The sequence below is a fragment of the Physella acuta genome, unplaced genomic scaffold (genome assembly GCF_028476545.2).
Source record: "Physella acuta isolate Inbredline_101_S28 unplaced genomic scaffold, ASM2847654v3 ptg000246l, whole genome shotgun sequence".
Lineage (NCBI taxonomy): Eukaryota > Metazoa > Mollusca > Gastropoda > Physidae > Physella > Physella acuta.
Genome location: NW_026731765.1, coordinates 157,769 through 181,811, shown reverse-complemented (window position 1 = coordinate 181,811; position 24,043 = coordinate 157,769). Strand labels below are relative to the sequence as shown.

At 32.4% G+C, this 24,043-nt stretch overlaps 2 protein-coding genes across 3 annotated transcripts in view; one reads left to right on the top strand and one right to left on the bottom strand.

Annotated features, from left to right (window-relative positions):
* The window catches only part of LOC131938498 (uncharacterized), a 39,978-nt gene extending 33,466 nt beyond the window's left edge, over positions 1–6,512 (top strand). The window contains exons 53-62 of the mRNA XM_059296553.1: positions 284–373; positions 680–853; positions 1,038–1,109; positions 2,012–2,122; positions 2,272–2,439; positions 3,282–3,746; positions 4,182–4,282; positions 4,905–5,032; positions 5,304–5,381; positions 5,980–6,512. Coding sequence (XP_059152536.1) covers positions 284–373; positions 680–853; positions 1,038–1,109; positions 2,012–2,122; positions 2,272–2,439; positions 3,282–3,746; positions 4,182–4,282; positions 4,905–5,032; positions 5,304–5,381; positions 5,980–6,128 — 1,536 coding nt within the window. The 3' untranslated portion in view covers positions 6,129–6,512. The remainder of the gene's footprint in view (positions 1–283; positions 374–679; positions 854–1,037; positions 1,110–2,011; positions 2,123–2,271; positions 2,440–3,281; positions 3,747–4,181; positions 4,283–4,904; positions 5,033–5,303; positions 5,382–5,979) is intronic.
* A 2,075-nt stretch (positions 6,513–8,587) lies between these two features.
* LOC131938508 (procollagen-lysine,2-oxoglutarate 5-dioxygenase 1-like) lies at positions 8,588–23,771 on the bottom strand. Of its 2 annotated transcripts, XM_059296562.1 has the most exons (21): positions 23,533–23,770; positions 22,160–22,268; positions 21,955–22,043; positions 21,422–21,555; positions 20,763–20,877; positions 20,291–20,342; positions 19,572–19,684; positions 19,077–19,140; positions 18,872–18,969; positions 17,846–17,947; positions 17,309–17,440; positions 17,047–17,168; positions 15,982–16,083; positions 15,116–15,241; positions 13,680–13,815; positions 13,080–13,193; positions 12,778–12,846; positions 12,505–12,609; positions 11,910–12,056; positions 10,725–10,853; positions 8,588–10,314 (listed from the first exon to the last, which is right to left on the bottom strand). In XM_059296562.1, the coding sequence occupies exons 2-21, from the start codon at positions 22,248–22,250 to the stop codon at positions 10,159–10,161; spliced, it is 2,196 nt and encodes a 731-aa protein (XP_059152545.1). In that variant the 5' UTR covers positions 22,251–22,268; positions 23,533–23,770; the 3' UTR covers positions 8,588–10,158. The 2 variants fall into 2 exon arrangements, with proteins under 2 accessions (XP_059152545.1, XP_059152546.1); XM_059296563.1 differs by lacking the exon at positions 10,725–10,853 and having other exon boundaries at positions 23,533–23,771.
* Positions 23,772–24,043: the final 272 nt, after the last annotated feature.

The following is a 24,043-nucleotide window of genomic DNA, read 5'->3' as shown; positions in this document are numbered from 1 at the left end:
TGTGCCCCAATGACTTAGTTTTCTTTCTGGATTTGCTTACATAGTCTTAGTCTGTCCAAGAATTAACTACAAGGCAGTTGTTTGAATTCAGATGGTTGCTGTCCTCAGCTATCAAGCCTCATCTGCCTGTGGGTTCAAACTTGGGACTCTTCTGTTTAGCAACTATGTTCCAGATTAAGCCAACCCTAATAGCAAAAAACTTAAGAAGAATAATGAAATATAATTTTGAATTTAATCTAAAAAAAAAAATTTGTTGTTACAATATATTTTAAAATTTCTTTAGGTTTTTGTAAAGATGATCCAGAAAGACAGATACATCAGTAAAATTCAAGAACTGTTTGATGCCATCAGGTCCAGAAAGCAAAAGAAAAAAGCAAGTGTTTAGTTGTTATTTTTTTTTACTCTATTCTTCATCTTAGGCTTTGATACTTTGTTGCCTTGCATTGTAACAATTATCATGTTAAAATTGTTTTCTTTTTGTTCATTATAATGTGTACAGTCAAGTACAAGTTATTAAGTAGTTAAACTTTGGAACTTGAGAACAGCTTGGAAATAGTCCCATTATGTATCAACATTAAAGAATAACTGAAAACAAACAAAAATGTAGCTGTAAACTATATTGTGTATTATTATTATTTTTTTTTTAAATTGAATTTTTTTTATTTTGCTCATGATTTAGGACAGTTATCCTGATTGTTTTATAAGTTACTGCTGGGCCAACTCAAAGATGGCTGTAGATCTGGGATCTGCAACTAAAGAAGGTGCTCTGGGCTGGGGAGATCCAAGAAAAATTAAAGAGTTCCTGGAGTCAAAGGGAATTAAATGTTGGCTGGATATAGAGCAAATGGGGCAGGTTAGTTCAACTTAGTTTTTGTAATCAACAAATCTTTTATGAATATGTCTGTAATTTTTGATTAAAATTAAATAATATTTATCAGAAAGATCTTTATGTGGCCATAGCATTTAGTAGTGTACACATTTTTTTTAGAGTTTCTTTGATTTCTCACAAATATTAAATTAATGAAAATTATTTTCAGGAAGGATTTTTTGAGGACATAGCAGATGGACTAAGGAAGGCCAAAGTTATGGTTGCTTGTGTTTCAGATGAGGTTATTATTAAATTTTTTTAAAAGAATTTTTAAGTTCATGTTCACAGTACTATAAATATTTTTCAGTTAAAAAAAAATTGATGTAACTGGTTTTTAGCGCAATTTCCATACGGACAATTGCGATTATTAACTCGTCATTTCTGGATGGATGAATGAATGAATGGATGGATGGATGGATGTGTGTCCACAGCTTTAAGTCGTATCACCTCCTCAATGAAACAATATCGAGGACTAGTTCCAAAAGCAAATATGTTAAGCAAGTTCCGAGGATGATTGTGGGCCAAAAAAATTCCCAAAATTCCTTCCTGGATTTCCCGGAAAAGCCAAAAAACCTTTTAAAAAATGCAGTTTTTGGCCCATATCTTGGCAGCCAGACCACTTAGCGACTTGAAACATTTACCAATCGATTCCTGCCATAATTTAGAACAATATTGCTGAAGAAAGTTTTCAAAAATATCCTTTCGTTCGGTCACAAAAAATTAATTAAGAATTTTTAAACTAAGCATCGTGTAGGCCTAGGATGATATTTTTAATTTAAACTGAGCATCGTGTAGGTTTTTAGCGCAAAAAAATATCCTTTCGTTCAGTCACAAAAAGTTAAAAATTGTTATGGATAACATAAGGAAATTGCGCTTACATTGTCACTAGACTTTTTATTAACTTTTTTTTTATAAATATTTTTCAGTAAAAAATATATAATAAAATCCATGTCTTTTTTTATCTAATAGCATTATTTAAACATTTAAAAAAGCTAGATATGCTTCAGGTATGTTTAGCATACCTCTCCCTGCCCCCCTCCCCCTCCCTACCTCCCAATCTTTTTTTTTTATTTTTTAAGCACACACCAGTAAGAGTCAGTGAAATACTAGAAGTATATTTCATAAATGTTTTGTATTCTTCAGTATGCAAACTCAAAAAATTGTAAAATGGAGTTTCGATTTGCATTGACAACTCTTAAAATACCCACAATTCTGGCAGTTGTTGGCACAGGATATTCATGGGAGAGAAGCGAGGTAATGTAATGCTACAAGCAGACTTGGGTAGAAAAAGGGAGGTAATTAAGTAAAGTAGAAAATTGTTTTTTGCATTTTTTCATAGAAATTCCTCTTTTTTTTTTTTAGTTTTTTCATCCAAGTAAAAATGTATGTCACTTCTCCTACAGATTGGTCTACTCACAGTTGGCCACAGCCAGAACTGCCCCAAGATTAACCTTCAGTATGAAAATGAAGCTGGTCTTTTGGAACTGTTTGTGGAGGTTGAGAAGTTTCTCCCTAAGGAAACACAGGCTGCAGCAACTTCTGAAACTGTTCAGCATTCTGTCGCTTTTCAGGTTCAATAATCCTTTTTTGACTATCTAGTTTAAATGCACTTTGTCATAAATTATCAGTATACATACTATTATGGGACGGCATGGCCTAGTGGTAGAGCTAGACTGATAACTCAAAAGTTTCAAGTTAAGTCCAGGTTCAAGTCAATAGATACTGCATTGACAGTTGCTAGAGCATAAGACTGGAAACTCAAAAGTCTCTAGTTTGAATCCCGGGTTCCTGTCAGTTCATTGTTGCCTGGAATTTTAAACTTAATCAGTGTTTATGAAAACTTCAACCATTGAAAACTATATTTGTTACAATCTGATGTAATATTTGCACGATCAGACTAATTAAACCTTATTTTATTAAAATGACCACGCAACTATAAATGAAAGATCATAAGACTTGGTCTTTTTTTTGGCAGACATTATTATCAAAGCAATAATTTTTAAAACAATGTCTGACGACATCCTAATACTGCACTGTTTTTAACCTGTTTGCTTGTCCTTCTTAATGGAAATAAGTTAGATAAACTAAAGCTCTGCTGAGCCAGTTATGGTGAACCCAGAAATCTTGAGTTGGGTTTCTTGCTGTAATATGATAGACATCCTTAAATTAAACCCACCCAGCTCTTATTGGCACTAGACTTACGTTTTGGAAAGTAAAGACACTGATTATGTCGTCTGAATATATAATGACATAATCCATTCATATGCCATGGACAACTAATTTTATGAACTCTCCTAAATTTCCAATTGAGGAACATCTAAAATTATTTTATCAACTAGAATATTTTTTGTTTATAAAATCTGTTTTATTTTTATCAAATTTTATTATTTATATCTATTTCTTATCTATTTAGGAAGCTTTGGAACTTTCACAGCGAAAACTGCTGCGGCATATTGCATTGTATGCCAGCACAATGGACATGGAGGTCTATCCTAGGCTGATACTTATTGACCTTAAGGTCAAGGATGATGTTAAAGATATTGGAAAGGGGCATCACTCTGAACAGAAATGTGCAGATGAATTTAAAGATGACCAAAAGTGTAAAGAGGAAACAAGTTCTGAGCTAAGACACCTAGATAAGGCAGGGGAGAAAAGTGATAAGTTATGTTTGAAGGTTTTGTGTGAGCATGAGATGGGCTGGCACGAGATGCAGGAGGAGATAACCTTCCCACCACTAGAGGGAGCTGAGCTGGATGACTATTTAAAAAGAATAGCACCCTATGTGGCCCGTGTGCTGGCTCTTCTCAAACACTCCAAGATTAATATGCCGATACTGACAACACCAGATGGAGAAAGATTAAGTCGTAAACTTCAAGATGTAAGCAATTAAATTAATTTTATTTTTAACAGCTAATTTTTTTAATCAACCCAGAAAACAAATAAAATACATGCAAGTCAAGATAATTTTAAAACAACAAAATCTGAAATTTATTTTAGACGCCATCTCTGCAATCATCTTATATAAGTAGAATTGGATAGGCCAAGGCTAAATTTTAACTAACCCAGGCTTTAGTCTAGAGGACGTCACTGTTTCTCCTGGTACCTGACTCATGTTAGGAAAACTGTGGTTGTGCATAGTACCGAACATATTAATTACCTTATATCAAAAGTGTCTTGGGCACTAACAGAAAAGATAAAGACTGAACTTCACAACATCCACATCATTGTATTCAGTAATGTTGGTCTAAGATATTTTATATATTTTATAAAATAAAAAACATTGTTGATGTTTTTTTTGTTTATTTCTGCGCAGTTGTGTTCAAAAACCAGTTCAGACTTCCAAAACGAGTATGCTGTTGTACTACAGACAGTGCTGGAGGAAGATTCTGAGAGAACTTTTGGTGGCTTGAAGAGGTAAATAATGGAGTTTTCTCCCTTGGTGTTAGAACCTTTTTCTCATTTTGAAGTGCTCTGATCAAAGCACAATAACACAAAGGGATAGTATAGACAGATATTAGAGCATATGACTGCTGAGACAAAAGTCTTTAGTTTGAATCCTGGGTTCCTGTCAGTTGAACATATTTGAGCCCACCCAACAACAAAAAGTAAAGGCAGCTGGGCATAGTGCCTCCCACACTATCCCTTCAAATGCAGCAGTCGCTGAAGCAGGTGCATTCCACTGCCAGGTTCAGAAGGGTGCTTGACTTACTTAACAGTAACACATGGAATAGAATAACTTGAGCAACGGATAAAGCACAGTAATTATTGTTGAGAAAATTTTGCAGTTTAAAATTTTTAGAAGTAAAACAATTTCTCTATTATATCAATTATTTAAAAAGTTATAATTTTCTCAGGTTAAGTCATAGTTTACAAATACGTGTTGATACTGGCCCAAGCAGTGTAAAACAAACACCTACAGCTCTACCCACTTCTTCTGTCTGGAAAGATTAGAAAATAACGTTCAATTGACTGACTTTCTAGTGATAATACCACCATGTTGGCTACATTTAGATGTCTAATTTCTCAATTCTAACAGATGTCAGATGCCCAATGGAAAAATTCTTTGGTTGTGTGACAAACATGAGAAATCCTCTTTCACACAGACAGAGAAAAAATATAAAACACAGCTTGAGCAAGCTATGAATTGCAAGGAAGACATAGCAGGTATGATGCAGACATTACATTACATCATATTACATGGACACATTTTTAATTTTGTGTCAATATTGTTGGAAATTTAAAAAATTCAAAGCAATTAAAATTAGTTTTTGTTTAATAACGATAAACTTTTAAATTGAAATTTAAATATTATTTTATATTTTTGAAGCAGTTTACGATACTTTAAACAAACACTTTTTATTCTGTTATGGTTGTTATAAAATATACTAAGAATTATTCTTTAGATTTATACTTGCTCCCATTTGGTATTTTCCAGACTCTCCAAGTACTCGTCCACCCACTGCAATGGATTCAAGTTTGTCTGAAGATTCACAAGTGCATGAAAAACCAAAAGGTGAGTTTTTACGTTTGTTATAATGTTTAAATATTTTGGATAGAGGGGGGTCTGATACATGGGCTCTTCTCAAATTAGGTCCCTGGCTTTGTGCTTGGATTTCCTGTGTGCAATCACCCAGTGGTGTATTAGACTCCAGGGCCACAACCCCTGTAATATAGTTTAGTTGAGCTTACTGTCATTGTTATTATTAATGGTCCTTCTTTAAAAGTATGCTATGAAGCAATCTAATGATAATTTTGTATAGTGGGTCATTAACTGTGTGGAGAGTGGGGGCTGATACATGGGCAACATCTGGCTCAACTTGCTGACGACCTTATGTCTTAATTTCCAAGACACTGATCTTCAATCAGATTAAGGAGCCATTTATTTAGGCCTATAATATTTTATTTCATATCAGATTATCAATACTTTAAAATAAAAATCAATACAATAATATAGGTCTATAAATATTAAATATTAATAAATAAGAAATCTCATTTTTAATCTCTGCAATGACTTGGAATTTTAAAACGTATCCTTTTTTGCAATGTTAACAATTTGTCTGGAAAAAAGTCACGTTTTATTATTTAATTCACCTTGTGCTAAATGTTTATAGATGTGTCAGATGTACCAGCCACAAGCCCACAAATTCCTGTGAAACTAGAACAACAAGCTGGTGCTCAAATGCTGCCTCGAAGACCCAAGTTAAACAGAAGAGGAACCAGCAGTAAAAAAACAACAAGCCAGGCATGCCTACTCATGTGATGAGTTTTTATTTTAGGCCAAATATTTTCTAGACCACTGAATCAAGTCAGTTGATTGAATCTCAGTTAATTTAGTGCACAGTTTTATAGAACACTGAATCATGTAAGAATTTAGTGCACAATTTTGTAGTACACTGTATCATGTAAGATGAGTTGTTTTTTGATCGTTTTAGTACAGAAAATTTTGGACCATGGAATTTCATCTGAGGATTTGATCTCAATTCATGTTAAATGTTAATTGTAGCTATGAATATTGTTGCTTATGTGTGGAACTACCTCAATATCTACACTTTTTAAACATGAAGAACTTTGTTTATGAATGTTAAATCTGCGGCAAAACTTTACATTGCCTTTTTATACAAATTTTATATTATGAATGGGACAGCTGTTTAATTAGGTTCATTGGCTGGTGTTAGTCACTGAGTCCAATTCATATGCTGAGGCCCAATAAACATTTTAACTATTTTAGTGAAAGGGTAATACTTAATGAGTTTTTAATGTTATTACACTTGTTTATTTATTTTATTGACCATTGTCTTGTTTTCTTGTTAGTTTATGCATCTCAAATAATTTGCCCAAGACCAGTGATAATCTACTTATGTAATCTGTTAAGCGGTAATAATTAATGAGTTTTTACTTTCTCGTATATACGAAGTATAGAGAAAGTATTGTAATCGTGCACAAAAATCACTTGAAATTTTAACAATTTTCACCGTATTACACCTCAGTCCTACATGACATCCGAAGTGTAGAGGACTTATTTTAATCGGGCAAAAATTATCAATCCAGATTTATCAAAATTAAGACGTTTTATGCGTAATCCAGTCTGAAAAGCTGGGCTTTGCAATTATGTCCGTATGTCTGTGTGTCTGTCTGTGTGTGTGTCTGTCCGTGTGTAAACACGATAACTTGAGTACCGTTACAGCTAGGTTGATGACATTTCATATATAAGCATTTTATCAAAATCGTAGATCTGTATCAACTTTTGAGCGATTTCCGATAACCGGAAGTGGTACTTTTTCTACTTTGAATTTTTCAAAAGCCTATAACTTGAGTACTATTTCAGATAGATAAATGAAATTTCACATGTAAGTATAAGATCTAATTCTCTACCTTCTGTCAAATTTTGAGTAATTTCCGTTGACCGGAAGTACTAATTTACGCTACTTCCGATTTCTCAAAAAACTAATGTAAATTTTTAAAGTGCTAATAATATTGCGCACTATTTTGCACTTTTTTATTTGGCGTTCACTTGGTGTGCAATCTTTTGTCTACGAGATTTTATTCTATTTTTAAAACTTTAAGTATTTAAAATGGATTAAAAATCATGCATGTCTATAGCCCGAGTTCTCATCCCCTGTTGTTTTATATAAGAATATTCGAGAAAGTTTAGGGGAGATCACTCCCGGTTTATTTAATGTTATTCCCAGTTGTTTATTTTCTGCTGCAACTATGTTGTTTTCCTGTTAATTTTATGCATCTCAAATATTTTTGCTTGACACCAGTGATATAATTTACTTTATTTAATTTACTTAATGTAATCTGTGATAATTACCTAATTGCAAGTATGACCATAAATATTTTCTTATTAGTGTTTGTATCTCAGATTATTTACCTGTGTGATACTGTGATATTATTTACCTTAACTGTGCTAATTACCTTTCCTTAACTGTGATGTTTACCTATATGCAAAAAGTATTCCTTTTTTTTTAAATAGCTGGTTTATTGCCATACCAACTTACATTTTTGTCGCTCACAAATTGTTTGCTCAATTTATTTTTGACATGAATATTTAAATTCTGTATTAGCATGTTTGTTTACATTTGATATATTTATATTAAAATCACAGTAATTGGTATTAACATTGTCATATCAAAAGCAAAAACATTGTTTTAATATTTGTATGTTTTTATCAATATCATAGTTACTAAGGGCATTGAAATTTAATTGTCTAAATATGTTCTTTGTAGCTCAATGTATAATCAATATTAATCATCAGATATTAACTATCCAATCTTTGCTTGTCAAATTAAAATTTATACTGCATAGGATGTGATGTTAACACTTATGACAATCATCTTGTTGAAAGGTTTATCACTGTAGAATTACTTTCATCACTTATAAGGCACTGAATATATTTTTAGTATGTATTTTTGTACACCAGGTAAAGTATTACAGTGTTTAATATTTATGTGTAGTTTTAATGCATGGATAATTTTAAGATGTGTATGTTGTTTACCTTACAATACAGATCACTTTTCTTATAGGATGGGTTGGTATATTAATATGTGGTATTTTATTTTAAAAACTATTGGTTAAATATCAAAACGTGCTGAATGTCCATGAAAAATGAGTGGTTTTTTTTTCTCATATTCAAGTTATATTTTTGTTCTGGGTTTCCAAGATTTAACATGTTTACAACTACTACAGGAAAAATGTTAGGCCCAACAGAAATAGGTAATAGATAGCACCATTGTTTATTGTATAAAACATTTTGTATCACACTACAAACATTTAAGTCACATGACAATTTAAATATTTGTTTTTTTAAAATATGTATGAATGTTAAAAAATAAAATTCACTAAAATTAGTTTACAAAGCAAAAAATGTTTTGTAAAACGGTGGTTTATAGCATAAACTATAAAAATTCATTAAATTTAAAATGCAATGATATGAAAAGAATTATTTTAACTGGATTACATTTTTAAAATCTTGGATATTTTGATTAAAATTAATGCTCAAGGCAAATTTTCATTTGTAAAGCTAAACCAATTTTAACAATAAATGTAAACAGTTATTTTGTGTAGCATAAAAAATGTACAGAAAGAGACAGATAACAGCTGTCAGATGTGACATTAATGACAAGACAAAGGATTTTGTTACCAACAATGTAAGTAAAAAGGTAATATTTGGTAGCATCTTCAATGAAACAACAGAATTATTGCTATAGTTCACTAAAAACCATGATTTAAAAAACATGCTTTAGAACTTTTTCTAAAATGATCTCACAACATACAAAATAGTTACAATTTTTCTACAACTATTTCATTACAGATAACTAAACCTAGTTTTAACATAACAGTGTAAACTGTAAGTTAACTGGCATCTAATTAATATAATTTATTTTAAGAATATTAAACATTTTTTTAAAATGGGTTATTAAACATGAATTGTATAATACTGGTATAGTTCAGGCTCAAAAAGACAGGATTTACTATGAAGAATTGTCCACACACTGAACAGCAATACTATAACAAAGTACTTAGCTGACAACACGGGCAGTGTGATAAAAAAATGTAAAGTAACATAGTAGGGCCTACAGTAGAACCTGATCAAAAGTAAATAGAGTTTACATATTTTACATGACAGTACACATAAATAAAATGTTCATTGCTCTTGTCCATTGTGTACACATATTGTAATGACAAGAACAGAAAATACTTCACTTCCATAAAAGGTTACCACATGTGTACATATGTGAAACAAAGTGAGATTACACATGGTCATGAGTTTGATGATTTCATGCCAATTAAAGTAAGGCACAGCAGATGACTAGAATAGGAAGGATGTGATAACACTCCAGCATAAGACCTCATGGAATACAAGATTCCCCCATCAACACATCTTATACGTACATACAAACAAGCTTCATTAAGATAAACAATCAAATCATCAGCTCCATTCACTGGAGATGTAACTACAGCTTTGATGTAATAGACAGAACTCCAGATCTTCTATACTCTATACAAAAAAATACAAGTGTGTGTTTAGAGATTCTAAGACATTTCACTAACTGGTTATGTACAGAAGGGGGAGGGGGGGAGGGGTGTTATGAGTTGAAATCTACAGTTTATTCAATTTTCTACATTATGGCAAAATTTGCTGAATTCCTGAACAAAACAGAAAACAAATATTTGTAAAAACTAATCATTATTCAGTATTTCCTAGTTTACTCAAAACAAAACAAAAAATTGCTAAGGAGATTTGTGAAATAACTGACATTAAAAAAACTGTAAATTAGATGGAGATTTTAAGGGTCAACAAATGAAATCATAATGTAGCGAGTGCCCTTTGTTGTTCTCAGGCCCTCGTGGAAGTGGGTCAGGCGCCCAGGGTGCATGAACATCCAGCCCTTTCTAGGTGAGGTGATGCTGCAGTTGTAGCGCACAAAGCGGCAGCCTCCGCCCTGAGAGATGGAAGGATAAGTTGTAAGATATAAAAGCTAAAATACACACAGGGTTGCGTCATTCATGAAAAAATCTACATTTTGCCGAAGTTTTAGATTTCTTTTAGGTAATAAGGTGAATATGTCATTGAACAGAAAGATTTGTGCCAGCCATTAAATTGAAAAATCTACTCTACAAACAAAACATTTTAACTCAACTTTGTCTCAACACTAAACTTAAAAACATAGTAATAATAAAAAGCTTAAAATGTTTTCAATATAAATTGGAACATTCTGTTGATGCATCACTGCTTGTGTCTCAGTCTAGAATTTCACGGGGGGGGGGGGGATCAGCACATAACTGAAAATTAGGTCTAAGGCAATGCATGTCAGCACAAAGGTTCAGTTGAAGAGCACAAAAGATAACAAACCTCAAAGTCAATGCCTGGTCTGTTGAGAGCAATGTTGATGGTGTAGGTGGATGCGTCGTGGTGGGGTCTCAAGAATGGCTGCTCATCTGGTCTGTAGCGGACTATGAAGTTCATAATGGCGTGTGGAGGCTGGGAGGTAAAACAATCAGTATTCAATTAAACAGATTCAACTATAGAGTTTTTTTATACACGACCAGCAGTCATTTCTAGGAGGCTGGAAGGTAAAACAGTCAGTATTCAACTAAACAGATTACAAAGTTTTTAAAGTTTTATGGCATGTTAATTTACAACAGTCAGTACAGAATTTACTATGAGGTTCATGATGGCGTGTGAACGCTGGTAGGTAAAACAGTCAGTATTCAACTAAACAGATTCAACTGTAAAGTTTTTAATGGCATGCAAAGAAGTCAGTACTAGACTCAATAGAATTTACTATGAGGTTCAGAATGGCATGTGAAAGCTGGAAGGTAAATCAGTCAGTATAGAAACTAAACAGATTCAACTATAAAGTTTTTAAAGTTTTAATGGCATGTTAATTTGCAGCAGTCAGTATAGAATTAACTATGAGGTTCATAATGGCGTGTGAAGGCTGGTATGTAAAACAGTCAGTATTCAACTTAACAGATTCAACTATAGAGTTTTTTAAAGCACAACAAGCAGTCATTTCTAGGTGGCTGAAAGGTAAAGCCAACAGTTCAATCAGTTCTCAACGGAATAAACCACAGCATGCAAAGCCAGTCAAGCACATAATGAATAATGCAGTAGTCTTAAGTACAGATTCCAGACTTGAACACTTTTCTATTTATGTCCAGATCTTGATATTACCAGGCACCTACATATTTGTAATGTTTTATAACCCAACACCACCAACAAGTAGCAAAATTATGTTGGAAATATGAGGGGAAGAAAACCAACTTACATCATGGAAGTAGCCAGTGAATACTTTCTCTTGGAGAGGACGACACCTACATATTTGTAATGTTTTATAACCCAACACCACCCACAAGTACCGGACTTGTATGGTGGAAATATGAGGGGAAAAACAAACTTACATCATGGAAGTAGCCAGTGAATACTTTCTCTTGGAGAGGACGACACCTACATATTTGTAATGTTTTATAACCCAACACCACCCACAAGTACCGGACTTGTATGGTGGAAATATGAGGGGAAAAACAAACTTACATCATGGAAGTAGCCAGTGAATACTTTCTCTTGGAGAGGACGGACATACTCTCGCAGGAAGTGGAGCCAGTGTCTTTCCAAACCCACCTGGTTCATGTGGATGTCAACAGTTGGGACATTCTCATAGCCACCGGCTAGACGAGGGTCCTGAAAAATTGTTAGACACTCGTTAAATAGATGACCACTTGATAAAAGTCTCTCATTAAATAGATGACCACTTGTTAAAAGACCATCATCACATAGATGACCACATGTTAGAAGACCCTCATTAAATAGATGACCACATGCCCTCATCAAATAGATGACTACATGTTAAAAGACCCACATCAAATAATGACCACATGATAAAAGAGCCTTATCAAATAATGACGTTAAAAGACCCTCATCAAATAGATTACCATATATTAAAATATCCTTGTCAAATAAATGACTACATGTTAAAAGACCATCATCAATTAGATGACCACTTGTTAAAATACCCACTCAAGGAAACCAAACCTCCCATCACTTGTATTTTATCTACTGACCTACCTGCTGACCATTTTAAAATTAGATCAATTTATTAAACTACCATAAAATAAAGATGTCTCCTAACCTCATTTTTCCCCCCTGACCATTGTCCAAAGTTCTCAAATTCAGCCACAAACTCATCACAGAAAGTATCAGTGACAATGGGGAACCAGTACACATCAGGGCAAGGCTGTAATTAGAACAATAAACTTTTATAAATACTAATTGAGTAATACTTCTAAAACCTGATAGAACAATACAATTCTAAAATTTGGTAGACGATACACTTCAAAAAACATTGTAAGGAAGAGAAAATTTTTAAAAGTTTAAGGGTAAAACTAATGAATATTATAATTACCATCTCAATCACAGCATCTGTTGCCAAAGATTTAGAATAGTTGGAGTGGATGTATCGATATTCCCAGTCCTAAAAAAGAAAATCAATCAAAATACCCCTTTCACAAGTCAGAATCACACATTTCAGTGGGTAAGAACCAAACAATATAGCTTTAACTTTATGAACTATTAACTAAAAAAATAATATTGTAAAATCTAATAAAAGTTAATTATATCATTAATTAAAAAAAAATCAAAATAAGAAAAATAGATTGATTGAGCAGAAATTATATGTATCTACAGATGAAATAGGCATATACTCACCAATCTGTTGTTGAATATCTCAAACAGTTCACTATGTAAGTGTTTGGTGTCAAATTCATCAGCGTACACCAGGTGGCCCCACCTGTCTTGGTTGGTCAGGTACATGAAAATTACCTGAATGTGACATGCAAATTACATTTACAGATGTCAGGTGACATTTAATAAAATGAGAGAAAGTGACATTTATTAACATGGAATAATATTATGAAATTTCTTCTTCATTTTTAATTGGAATGTATCAACATGTTTTGCGCATATAGGCGATTTGACTCTGATTTCAGCCTGCTTTTCTTTCTGGATTTGCTTCCATAGCCTTTCTCCATCTAAGAACAAACTAAAAAGGCAGCACTTGTTTGATATTGAAGTTGTCTCTCCTAGATGGGTTAGTGTTCCCAGCTATCTAGCCTCATCTGCTCAAGGGTTCAAACTTGGCACTTTTCAGTTCAGCAACCATGAGCTTTACCAGCCCGACCAAACCAACCCTCACTTATTTAATAAGTTTAAGAAATGAATTTTAGTAATTTGACATTTTATACCAAGAAATAAGTGAAGTGACAATAAACTGTTACAACATGCTATTCTATTGAAGACAGTTTTTACCTGCTGTCTGGCTTTCTGGCAGAAGGAAATGTCAGGATCATAGTCAGGAGAGAAGCTGAATCCGTCTTTAAGTGCTGGCAGCTTGTGCCCATGGATCAGGATGAGGTTGGTCACATGAGGGACATTCCACAGGCCCCTGGTCAGAGAATTGTTTGTCAACTACATACTAAAGGGGAACATTCCACAGGTACTAGTACTAAAATGTTGATTACAAGGAAAATTTCAACTAAAAAAGTATTCCAAACAATCTGGTACAAAATATTGTTTTTAGATTGTAATGACAAAAAAAAAGCTTGAATTTTAAATACCAAATTCCTATTGAAGTAATGACTACCATTCTTAAAACTAATCCTATCTGGGCAGTAGACCATACAAGTTTTAACAGAAAGTTTTTAAAATAATTTATAAAATAATTTACATTAGGAGGAAGCTAGTTTCATCAATCAGAAAATCATTTTGATGTTGAAGAACAGCTAGGGCAAATATCCCAAACCATTCTTAGTTACACAACTTAATAACATAAATCTTATATTTCCTTTACACCAATTAGGCCAATATTCATATTTTAATCTAGTTAAATTTTAAAGCATTGGCTATACCGACCCACAATCCACCAATTATTTATTTTATTTACAATTTTTCTGGTTACATTAACAATGTGGAGGTAGGTCATTTAGATTTTTAAAAGTTAACTCTTTAAGCCCGTAATTATTTTCACGTTTTGCCGGAATTATTTTTTTTCACTCATTTTTTTTCAGTACCCCTGCGGCTAAATGACCCATATCTTTTTACCCGTTAATTTAAACCCCACACATTATTGATACAAATTAATCGTAATTGAATACCCTACACACTGATATAAATTTTAAGGAATTATTTATTTACTGAAGAAAGATAATTACTTAGTTTTAAAGAAGAAAAAATAAAGAGTTGTTTTTTTCGTGCAAAAATTACACTTCTGTCGGGAAAATTAATAATAAGAATAACTTTTCATGAGTTCTTATTCATAGAAAACGAAAGTACGTCCATTTATCTACAAAAATCATGGATCGGTTTAGTCTTAGTATAAATACTTTAATTTTCGTTAATTTTATAATGCGGCGACGTAAACGTTTAGACGCGGCCGCTGAACGGCATTCCGCAGTGTTAAAAAATGCCGTTTTTCGAGTTGGTTTACAAAAAAAATTCTATAAAATACAAAATCAATCTAACGAGAAAACTACAATAAGTAAATACAACGAAAAATGGCCGCTCTAGCGTTATTATGACCTAGATTTACGAATAAAAACTTGGATTCCGAAAAACAACAAATTAAATAGAGAAAATTTTATCGGACGCTGGGAGCGTCATTACGGTATGGCAGGCCGGCAGACCGACCGCTGGGAGCGTCGTTACGGTCTTAAAGAGTTAATTAAAATAAAATGAAGGACACTTACACTTTTTTGTAATCAATGATGTCCATGTAATCTTCTGACCTGGCGTAATAACCCTGCTGATTCAAGGCTCCCCAAAAGTTGGACCATAATTTTCCTGGTCTCATCAGCAGTGGGGCAACGATGGATCTGTAACACAGTGTTTTAAAAACATCAACAGTGGGGCAACGATGGATCTGTAACACAGTGTTATAAAAACATCAACAGTGGAGCAATGATGGATCTGTAACACACAGTGTTAAAAAAACATCAACAGTGGAGCAATGATGGATCTGTAACACATAGTGTTATAAAAACATCAACAGTGAACTAATTGAGACCACATAAGATGGCAAGTACATACCTTTACAAGACAAACAAGACATGTCATCAGATGATACAGTACACCTACCATACCAGACAAGAAATAACATCAGATGATACAGTACACCTACCATACCAGACAAGAAATAACATCAGATGACACAGTACACCACCTTGGTAATCCCCCTCCCCTTTAATAAACACCCTCCCCCCATTGAGAATACTTATTATATGTTAATGGCAAATTAACAAACCAGACATTCTGTTGAATGCAGACAATGGGCCAAGTACAAAATAAATCATATTTAGTACTTTGTCTGGCCAATCTATAGGGTACAAAGAGCTTATTCCAAGCCAAAAAATTAATAATGTACAGAAGTGTAATTAACATAAGTTGGGGAGGGGGGGAAGAGAGAAGAGTTTGTGTGGGTAGGGGGTAGGGGGTTAATGTCCTATTTCTATGACACAGAGCAAACACCTAGACTTCCAGCCCAAGCAGCAGACACACTACCAGACACAACACCAGACACAAAACTAGACACACCACAGATGTCAGGGCGACTGACCTGTTTTGTTGGATCAGGTCGACCAGTAGACTTGGCTTGGTGATTTGGACAATGGAGTCAATCATCATCAGGTACTGGCAGCTGGCCTTGATACAGTCAGTTCTGTAACAACACCAGAAAACATAGTGGTTCTTAGAGACAGTAATGTATTGATACAGTCAGTTCTTAGAGACAGTAATGTATTGATACAGTCAGTTCTTAGAGACAGTAATGTATTGATACAGTCAGTTCTTAGAGACAGTAATGTATTGATACAGTCGGTTCTTAGAGACAGTAATGTATTGATACAGTCGGTTCTTAGAGACAGTAATGTATTGATACAGTCAGTTCTTAGAGACAGTAATGTATTGATACAGTCAGTTCTTAGAGACAGTAATGTATTGATACAGTCGGTTCTTAGAGACAGTAATGTATTGATACAGTCGGTTCTTAGAGACAGTAATGTATTGATACAGTCAGTTCTTAGAGACAGTAATGTATTGATACAGTCAGTTCTTAGAGACAGTAATGTATTGATACAGTCAGTTCTGGGAAACAGTTTACATGGGTCAAAGAAACAGTGGTTCTCATTAGACTACTAGTAATGCTGTGCAATTGATGCCATAGCTAGGAAAAGAAGTGCAGATTTGAGTTTACTGCTATCAAACAGACAGTTTCAGTGTACCCAGCTGTCATTCTTGTAAGAAACAAAACCTTCCTCCACCAAGTAATAGGCCTAATCCCTTAAGATTTCAATCTATTTTCCCCAATCCTATTCTTGAGGATTAAAGAATACCGGAGTTTTTTTTTTTCTTTACCTAGTTAATTTATCTTCCAAAAGAAATTTAAAATGTAACAAACTTTAAATATATTGCACAATAGAAGTTTATCGTCCTTAACGACCTACTGATAGTGTTTTAAAACAAATATTTTCAGAGGCAGCATTGGTACCGTCGAATTCACAAATTATGAATTACTGAAAAGTAGAAAATAAAACAACTAAATAGCGGAATATGATACGCCACGGGTCGGCACGTAAACATTAAAACCCTGGAATAACTAAAGTTGACCAATATTTCTACTTACATGGCCCAATTTTTTGCAACAGCTTCCCCTACATTATCAGAATGGGAGATCACTCTAATACTTTTGTATTGACCTTGAACTGCATCTACAAATTTCTGTACATCTTTTTGATGATACTCAACCTGTGAGAATTACATTTTGAAAATATTAGTTTCTATTTTATCCAACATTAGAATCACATTAAAATAGGAAGGGTCGAATGTCGTATACCTTAGGTCCACAAAGCTTTTTAATTAGTACATTTTTTTTAAAAACAACTTACTGAGTAATGAATGTAAATATCCATTTTGTCCTTTGGATATTTTAATGCAGCCACCCTGTCAAAAAACTCCCTGACAAACGGTGTAGGATATTCAACAAACAAACCCACCATAACTGTTGGATAGTCAGCTTCCTACAGAATTAAACGATAGATGTTATAGGTGGTAAAGAAATTACTTTCTGATCTGTAATGAACAACATGTGAAATATAAATAGGTGGAAAATCAAATGAACTACAAGAAACTTATTGCAGAACTATGTACAGGTTAAGTCAAAAGCAAAGTTTAAGCCATATTTTGTTCAAGCAAGAAAAAAATCAAAATAAAACTATGAGTTGAAAACACACTTGTAAGTGGTTTTTGTCCTAGTTAGTACAAAGTTAAGAGATAACTAAGAGATGAAAAACATACTTTTAAATGGTTTTTGGCGTAGCAAGTACACAGTTATGAGAAAACTATAAGATTAAAAACATACTTTGAAGTGATTGTTATCCTTGCAAGTACAAAGTTATGAGAAAACTAAGAATTGAAAATCCTACTTTTAAGTTGCTCAAGTCCAAGAGATCCTCTGTACAGGACAGACAACCAGAGTTGCTGGTCCACCCATCAGCCAAGTAGTTGGCCAGGCGATAAAACTCTGGCTGTAAGGTACAAAATAAAACAAATTTCTTAAACAATTAGATCACATAGGCCTAAAACACCAAAGTCATGTTTATAAACCTTTGAGGAGAACTTAAATATGGAAATGGTGTACATAAGATGTGAGCACTGCATGTTGACATGTTACACACTTTGGGATGTCAACATGCTTATGTTTTCACAGCACTAACAAAGACTGAGAAAAAATTTGAAATAGCAGAAGATATCATGCTTTAAAAGTTGCTTCAGATCATGTATCAAGTCTTAATACCTAAAGTCTATACCATTGCATGTCAAAAGCTGTATTTTTTTTTATGATGGTATGATACATAATTATTTTGCAACTAAAAAAATGTGCCAGGGAGAGCGACAATTAAACAAAACTTTCTCAAGTCTATGGATATATTGATTAAAAAAGCTATTGGGTCACTAAAAAAAATTGATATCAACCAATAGCTTCTGATTGTAAGCTACATTTTATATTTTAAAAAAATTCAGGTGTATTATTGAAATATTATACTTTGCTAATTTAAGAAATAAGCGATGTACAATTTTTGTTATTTATTAATTAATTTAAGAGTTTTTTTTATTGAATTAAGAAATAGTTTTAGGTTGTTTCCCTTGCTTACTTTTATTATATGTATAGAAATTGAGTCATTAATCAAGCATTAAAATACAAAAAGCAAAAACTAAAATATTTGTCTGATTTGTATAATCTTGTATTCTATGACTAAAAAAATAGATTACATTGATAGTTGAAAATTTAGATGGTGTGAAAACATTGACTAAAAAGTATATATAACCTTTCTATTTGTTAATGCTGTCCCTGTTCAGGCAAGGTAAAGAGAAGCTTGTCTTAGTCAGCAAATATTCTTCTAGGGATTTTATCTAAAACATTTTACTTTAAAAATGTGTAAAATAATTACCTTAACAGGTCCATTGCCATGTACAACAATGGGAGTTGTGCCTGTCTTTACATTGTACAGATAACTGTGATTACCTTTGTACTTCAGAGTTATCTCTCCTATTTATAAACAAAATATTGAACCGATTTTAATTTGCAAACATACTAGATTCACCTAAATATAAACATAGTAAAATCTGTCTAAAAATCTACACCAATTAATTTACCTAAGGCAAAGTTCAAATTTTGAAAAATTTCAGCCTTTGTATCCAGTTTGATGTTCCATTCATGCTGAGAAAAAAAATGTATAAAATTTTAAATCTAATTAACTAAGTAAACAAAGTGCTTAAAGCTATCTGAAATTACTGACAAATACTTTTAATAAAAAGAAATAAACAAGGGGTAAATTAGCAATACATTTACCGAAAGACATGATAATACAATAACTATTTCAATATCTAGTCTGATTAGCTACAAAGGAAATATCAGCTAGTGATATACAAGAAGTAAATTTGTTAAAGAGGACATTATAATAAAATAACCTAGTACAACATCTAGTCTGGTCTTAACAAAGGATAATGCAGGTAGTGATATAAAAAGATGTAAAATCATAATACATGACAGAGAACATAAAAATAAAATAACCTAGTACAACATCTAGTCTGGTCAATACAAAGTGTAAATAAGAAATACATTATACTGGACAAGAATAAATAAATTACCCTGTAAGCTCTGTTAAGATATATCAAGGTGTAATACAGTTGGTCATCATCTTGGTCAGAGATGGGTTGGTTGCTGAGTATCTCATAAACCTCTTTAGCATACCCAATGAAGCCTAAAAATAATTCATATTTTTTATTTCACTTTATCTAATAAGGCTTGTAATAACAACATATTGCAAGTGAAGATATTAGAAATACAGCCTAAGTTGTAATAGTAAAATTTGTTGGCATCAAATACATTGCTACAGTCAAACAATGGACTTGCAGGAATTTCTAAGGCTATAAATAACATTGGTGACAGGTAAGCAAAAGAAAAGGTTAGATATTTCTGCTGCACAAAAGGTTAGATTTTTTTTTTGCAGCACAATTGTTTGTTAAAGCTTCCTTAGAAAAGTAAAGATGGGGGACTTAGGAATCCTATTTAAGTGCATTCCTCTACTACAATTTCAAAATTGTACAAATGGCCAATTGTTTTGTGACTGAAGTATTTAAACCAGGCAAACATTATAAGCTTCAAAACAAATGGTTTTATTGATAAAATTATTTATCATTAACTGAAAGGTAATTGACTATACAGGTGTCTATACATCTACTATTCCAATCATTTTAAAAATGCATTGAGGTACCCTCATTGAGGCATCCTCAGTACCCTCACATCAAGTGATTATAATGTTTAAAAAAAAGAGTGTTTTGAAGTTCATAAGACGTATAAAATTTACCTCCAGAATTCAAAAATCTTTTTTCAGAATCCTTCACTTTGGGGTATTTGTCCTAAAGTTAAAAAAATGAAACAAAATTACTTGTATCAATAATGATTAGTAAGTTTTAGCAAAAGCTTTTATTTTCTCCTCTGATCTTAAGTACACTCAAACTAGTAAACATTTTTGGTTACACTGTGTAATTTAATAAAACTTGTCTATGGATAGATGATGACAAATTTATTGATTTGATTTACAAATATAACACAGAAAATTATATTCACTTTGAATGGTTTGATTAAAACATTGAAATCATATTATTTAAACCTCAGGTTTTTTTATAAATTCTATGGTATTTTCTATTTCATTATCAATCTAAAAAACTTTTTTTTTCTGTAATTCATTAATTATTTTAAAACAATAATATAAGTATGGTAAATAACAAATTACTTGTGGCTGTAAAAACTTGAATGCTATGGTTAAAAACACTTACGGCTAGGGATCTGTCAGGCCAACAAGTATCTTCAGCAGAAAAGACAACTCTGGCTTCAAACTTGGAAAACTTATCCAAGATTTCATCCTTACCATCAGTGAACACAACATCATAGCTAGAGGAATGGGAAGAAAACATCAGGTAATAAAATCATCAGGTGCAACATGGTCAACTCTTTCAAAATGAAAGATTGCAATGCTATTGTTAATGAAAAATGAATTATTGCAATCCTATTGTTATTGAAAAATAAATGATTGTAATGCTATTGTTATTTAAAAATGAATGATTGTAATGCTATTGTTAATGAAAAATGAATGATTGTAATGCTATTGTTAATAAGAAATGAATGATTGTAATGCTATTGTTATTGAAAAATGAATGATTGTAATGCTATTGTTCATGAAAAATTAATGGTTGTGATGCTGATGTTAATGAAACATTGTTTCAACAATGTTGAAGAATTTTAAAAAAAAACCTTTCTTTTGTGAATTCTACATTGAATGATAAATAAGATATATTTTTTTATAACTCTTGGCATGCACAAACATTTTTTAATTTCCATATGTTAATTTGGTCATCTGCGAGGCAAAAATAAATCCTTAAAAGAAGCAAACTGCCCAAAAGTTGTAATGAAGTGAGTGTTGAAAGCTTGAATGTACCTGTCTACAAACATTAGAATCAGATTCTCTTTGTTCCTGTAGGGCTTCAAACCTTCCTTCAAGAGATTGATCTTGTGCCCACCTCCTGTTGACTCCATGGACCCACCTTTCCATTCTGTACCCAGTCCAAAAACCTGCAAGCAGTAAAAGAAAAATAATTCCCATTTTTTAATAATAATGCAAGGAACTTGGAAATGTACGGAAATTAAGTTAGAACATATATATATATATATATATATATATATATATATATATATATATATATATATATATATATATATATATATATATATGGATTTATATTATAAAGTAAAATGGATTTTGTGTATTAGGATAGAGTCATAGCTGATAATTCATCCCTAATTGTCATTAAACTATGTGAAAAGTGTATCACTTGTTTCCTGTATTCATTTACAGTTTTCAAATAAATTAAGCTAAATGTTAACAGTACATTTTGAAAACTTCTGTTAAAGTTTAAACTTTTAAACACAAAATAATGTGCTAATAAATGGCTGTCAATTTTTAAACCTTACTTTGACATTTAATCCATACTTGTTGACAGATCGAATAAAGTTACGGAAACCATCATTTTCTTTGGTTGCCACAGTCACAACTAGTAGCTCTGTAAAAGAGGTGTGGTTTACTATTAGACTAAGTATATATAGGCATATCTATCTATTGTAAACTACAAATGTTTTTTAACAAGAAATGTAAATTGAACAATCACTTGGTGCTTACCTGTTGATGTATCCTTGGAGGATGTATCATCTTTCGCCAAACAGAGCACAACTGTCAAAAATGTAACAACTAAAACCAAGATGACTTTCATCTTGATCCACTTGTGGAGCTGTTTAATCAAGAAGATAGTTATGATGCTCGCAATAAATATTAATCAATAAAATAAAGAATGGTGACAAATATTTGGTGATTTTTGCTCTTTGGAAATCAGTAGACTAAAAAACTAAATGACTAGGGTTACAATCAGTTAAGTCAAGCACTAAAAGAGAGTGGTTATGCAGTTTTGATGTATCAAATTAATTATAAAATAAACATCATAATAAAAATGTGTAAGTTGAATTGTAAAATATCTAATGTAATAGACCCACCAAACAATGAGCTTAAGAAATAATGTTTAATGGGGGTTAAGCCTACAGACAAAATAATTTTTAAAAATATATTCTAAATATTAAATATTGAAATATAATATATTAAAATAGGCTATCTATTACAGTGCTTATTGAAAACAGGTGATTTATTTAAAGTACTGGGAGGGCAATATAAAACTAAGTGTAGTGTACCCCATCTCTAACATTTTAAATTAGCCAGCCTTAGCTGTACACCACAAAATAATTAGTCAAAATTATGGTCACTGACTGTTCCTGCTATACTAGCAGACAGAATCTATACTAGATGTCTATATGATATGAGATATAATTTATTATAATATTATATCATGGAAAACTACAGGAAAATAATGTTTTCTTTTTAACATAAAATGGCAAAGATTAGTTAGTAGTTAGGCCTAGATCTAGATCCAGATCTAGATCTAGATCTAATCTAGAAAAAGCTAGATTTAGATTTTTTTCCCCCCAATTTTAGATCTAGATCTAGATCTCTAGATCTAGATCTAGATCTAGAAGTATTCTAGAAGTCTAGTTGAAGTTGTGTTGACTAGAGATTAGAATAGATCTAGGAATCTAGATCTAGACTCTAACTCTAGATCTAGATCTAATTTTTAAGAAAACAATTTGTCAATTTGAATTTACTGTACACCGTGCCGTACTCTATTCTTATCATGAAAATGATATCGACAATATCGTAATCACTAATCATCAGTCATTTAAAAATGGAAATGTGATGAGATGAGTGGATGTGATTGGAGCTCCAAACTTTTTATTTTAAAAATTTGACTTTGTTTATTTAGATCTAGAAATCTAGATCTAGATATTAAATATTAAATAATAAATAAGTAAGTTAAGTAATTTAATTTTAATAAGACTTGTGTAGTCAGTGTAGTGTAGTTGTAGGCCTAGCCTAGGTTACTAAGGCTAAGGTTAGGCCTAATCTACTAACATTTGTTAAACAAACAACAACACATAAACTTTACTCACGCGTTTATTTTCTGCTAGCAGAGCAACTGCCACATCACAAGTACGCTGCTTACTGTTACCTTTCTTCTAAACAGAGAAGGGTGGAAGGGGGTGAAGATGTAGACAAAAATTTCTTACTTTCCAGAGAAATCGATATTTCTGTGGTGGATATGAGTATCGTGATTTTGGATTGAGTCCTAGCAGTTTTAAAACTTATTCAATGGTATTTTTATTATGGTTAGGCTATGTTCAAATGCTTCTTCGTTTGACATAAAATAAATAAATATTTACTTTTACTTAAAATAAACAGTATCGTTCAGTTCAACCTGCAGGCTTTGTTGATGAAGGGTGCGATACTCATACGTGGGTGAAGGGAGGCGAAAAGTCTACGTGACCTCACTAGTGTAGGCACATTGTGCTGAAAATAAGGTTTAACGAGAATGGTGGCGAGTAGTGATGATGAGTGCATTTTACTTGTTTGACAAAAGTAATATGCTGTAAAGTTGGATAGTGTAGCCTATTAATAGAATCA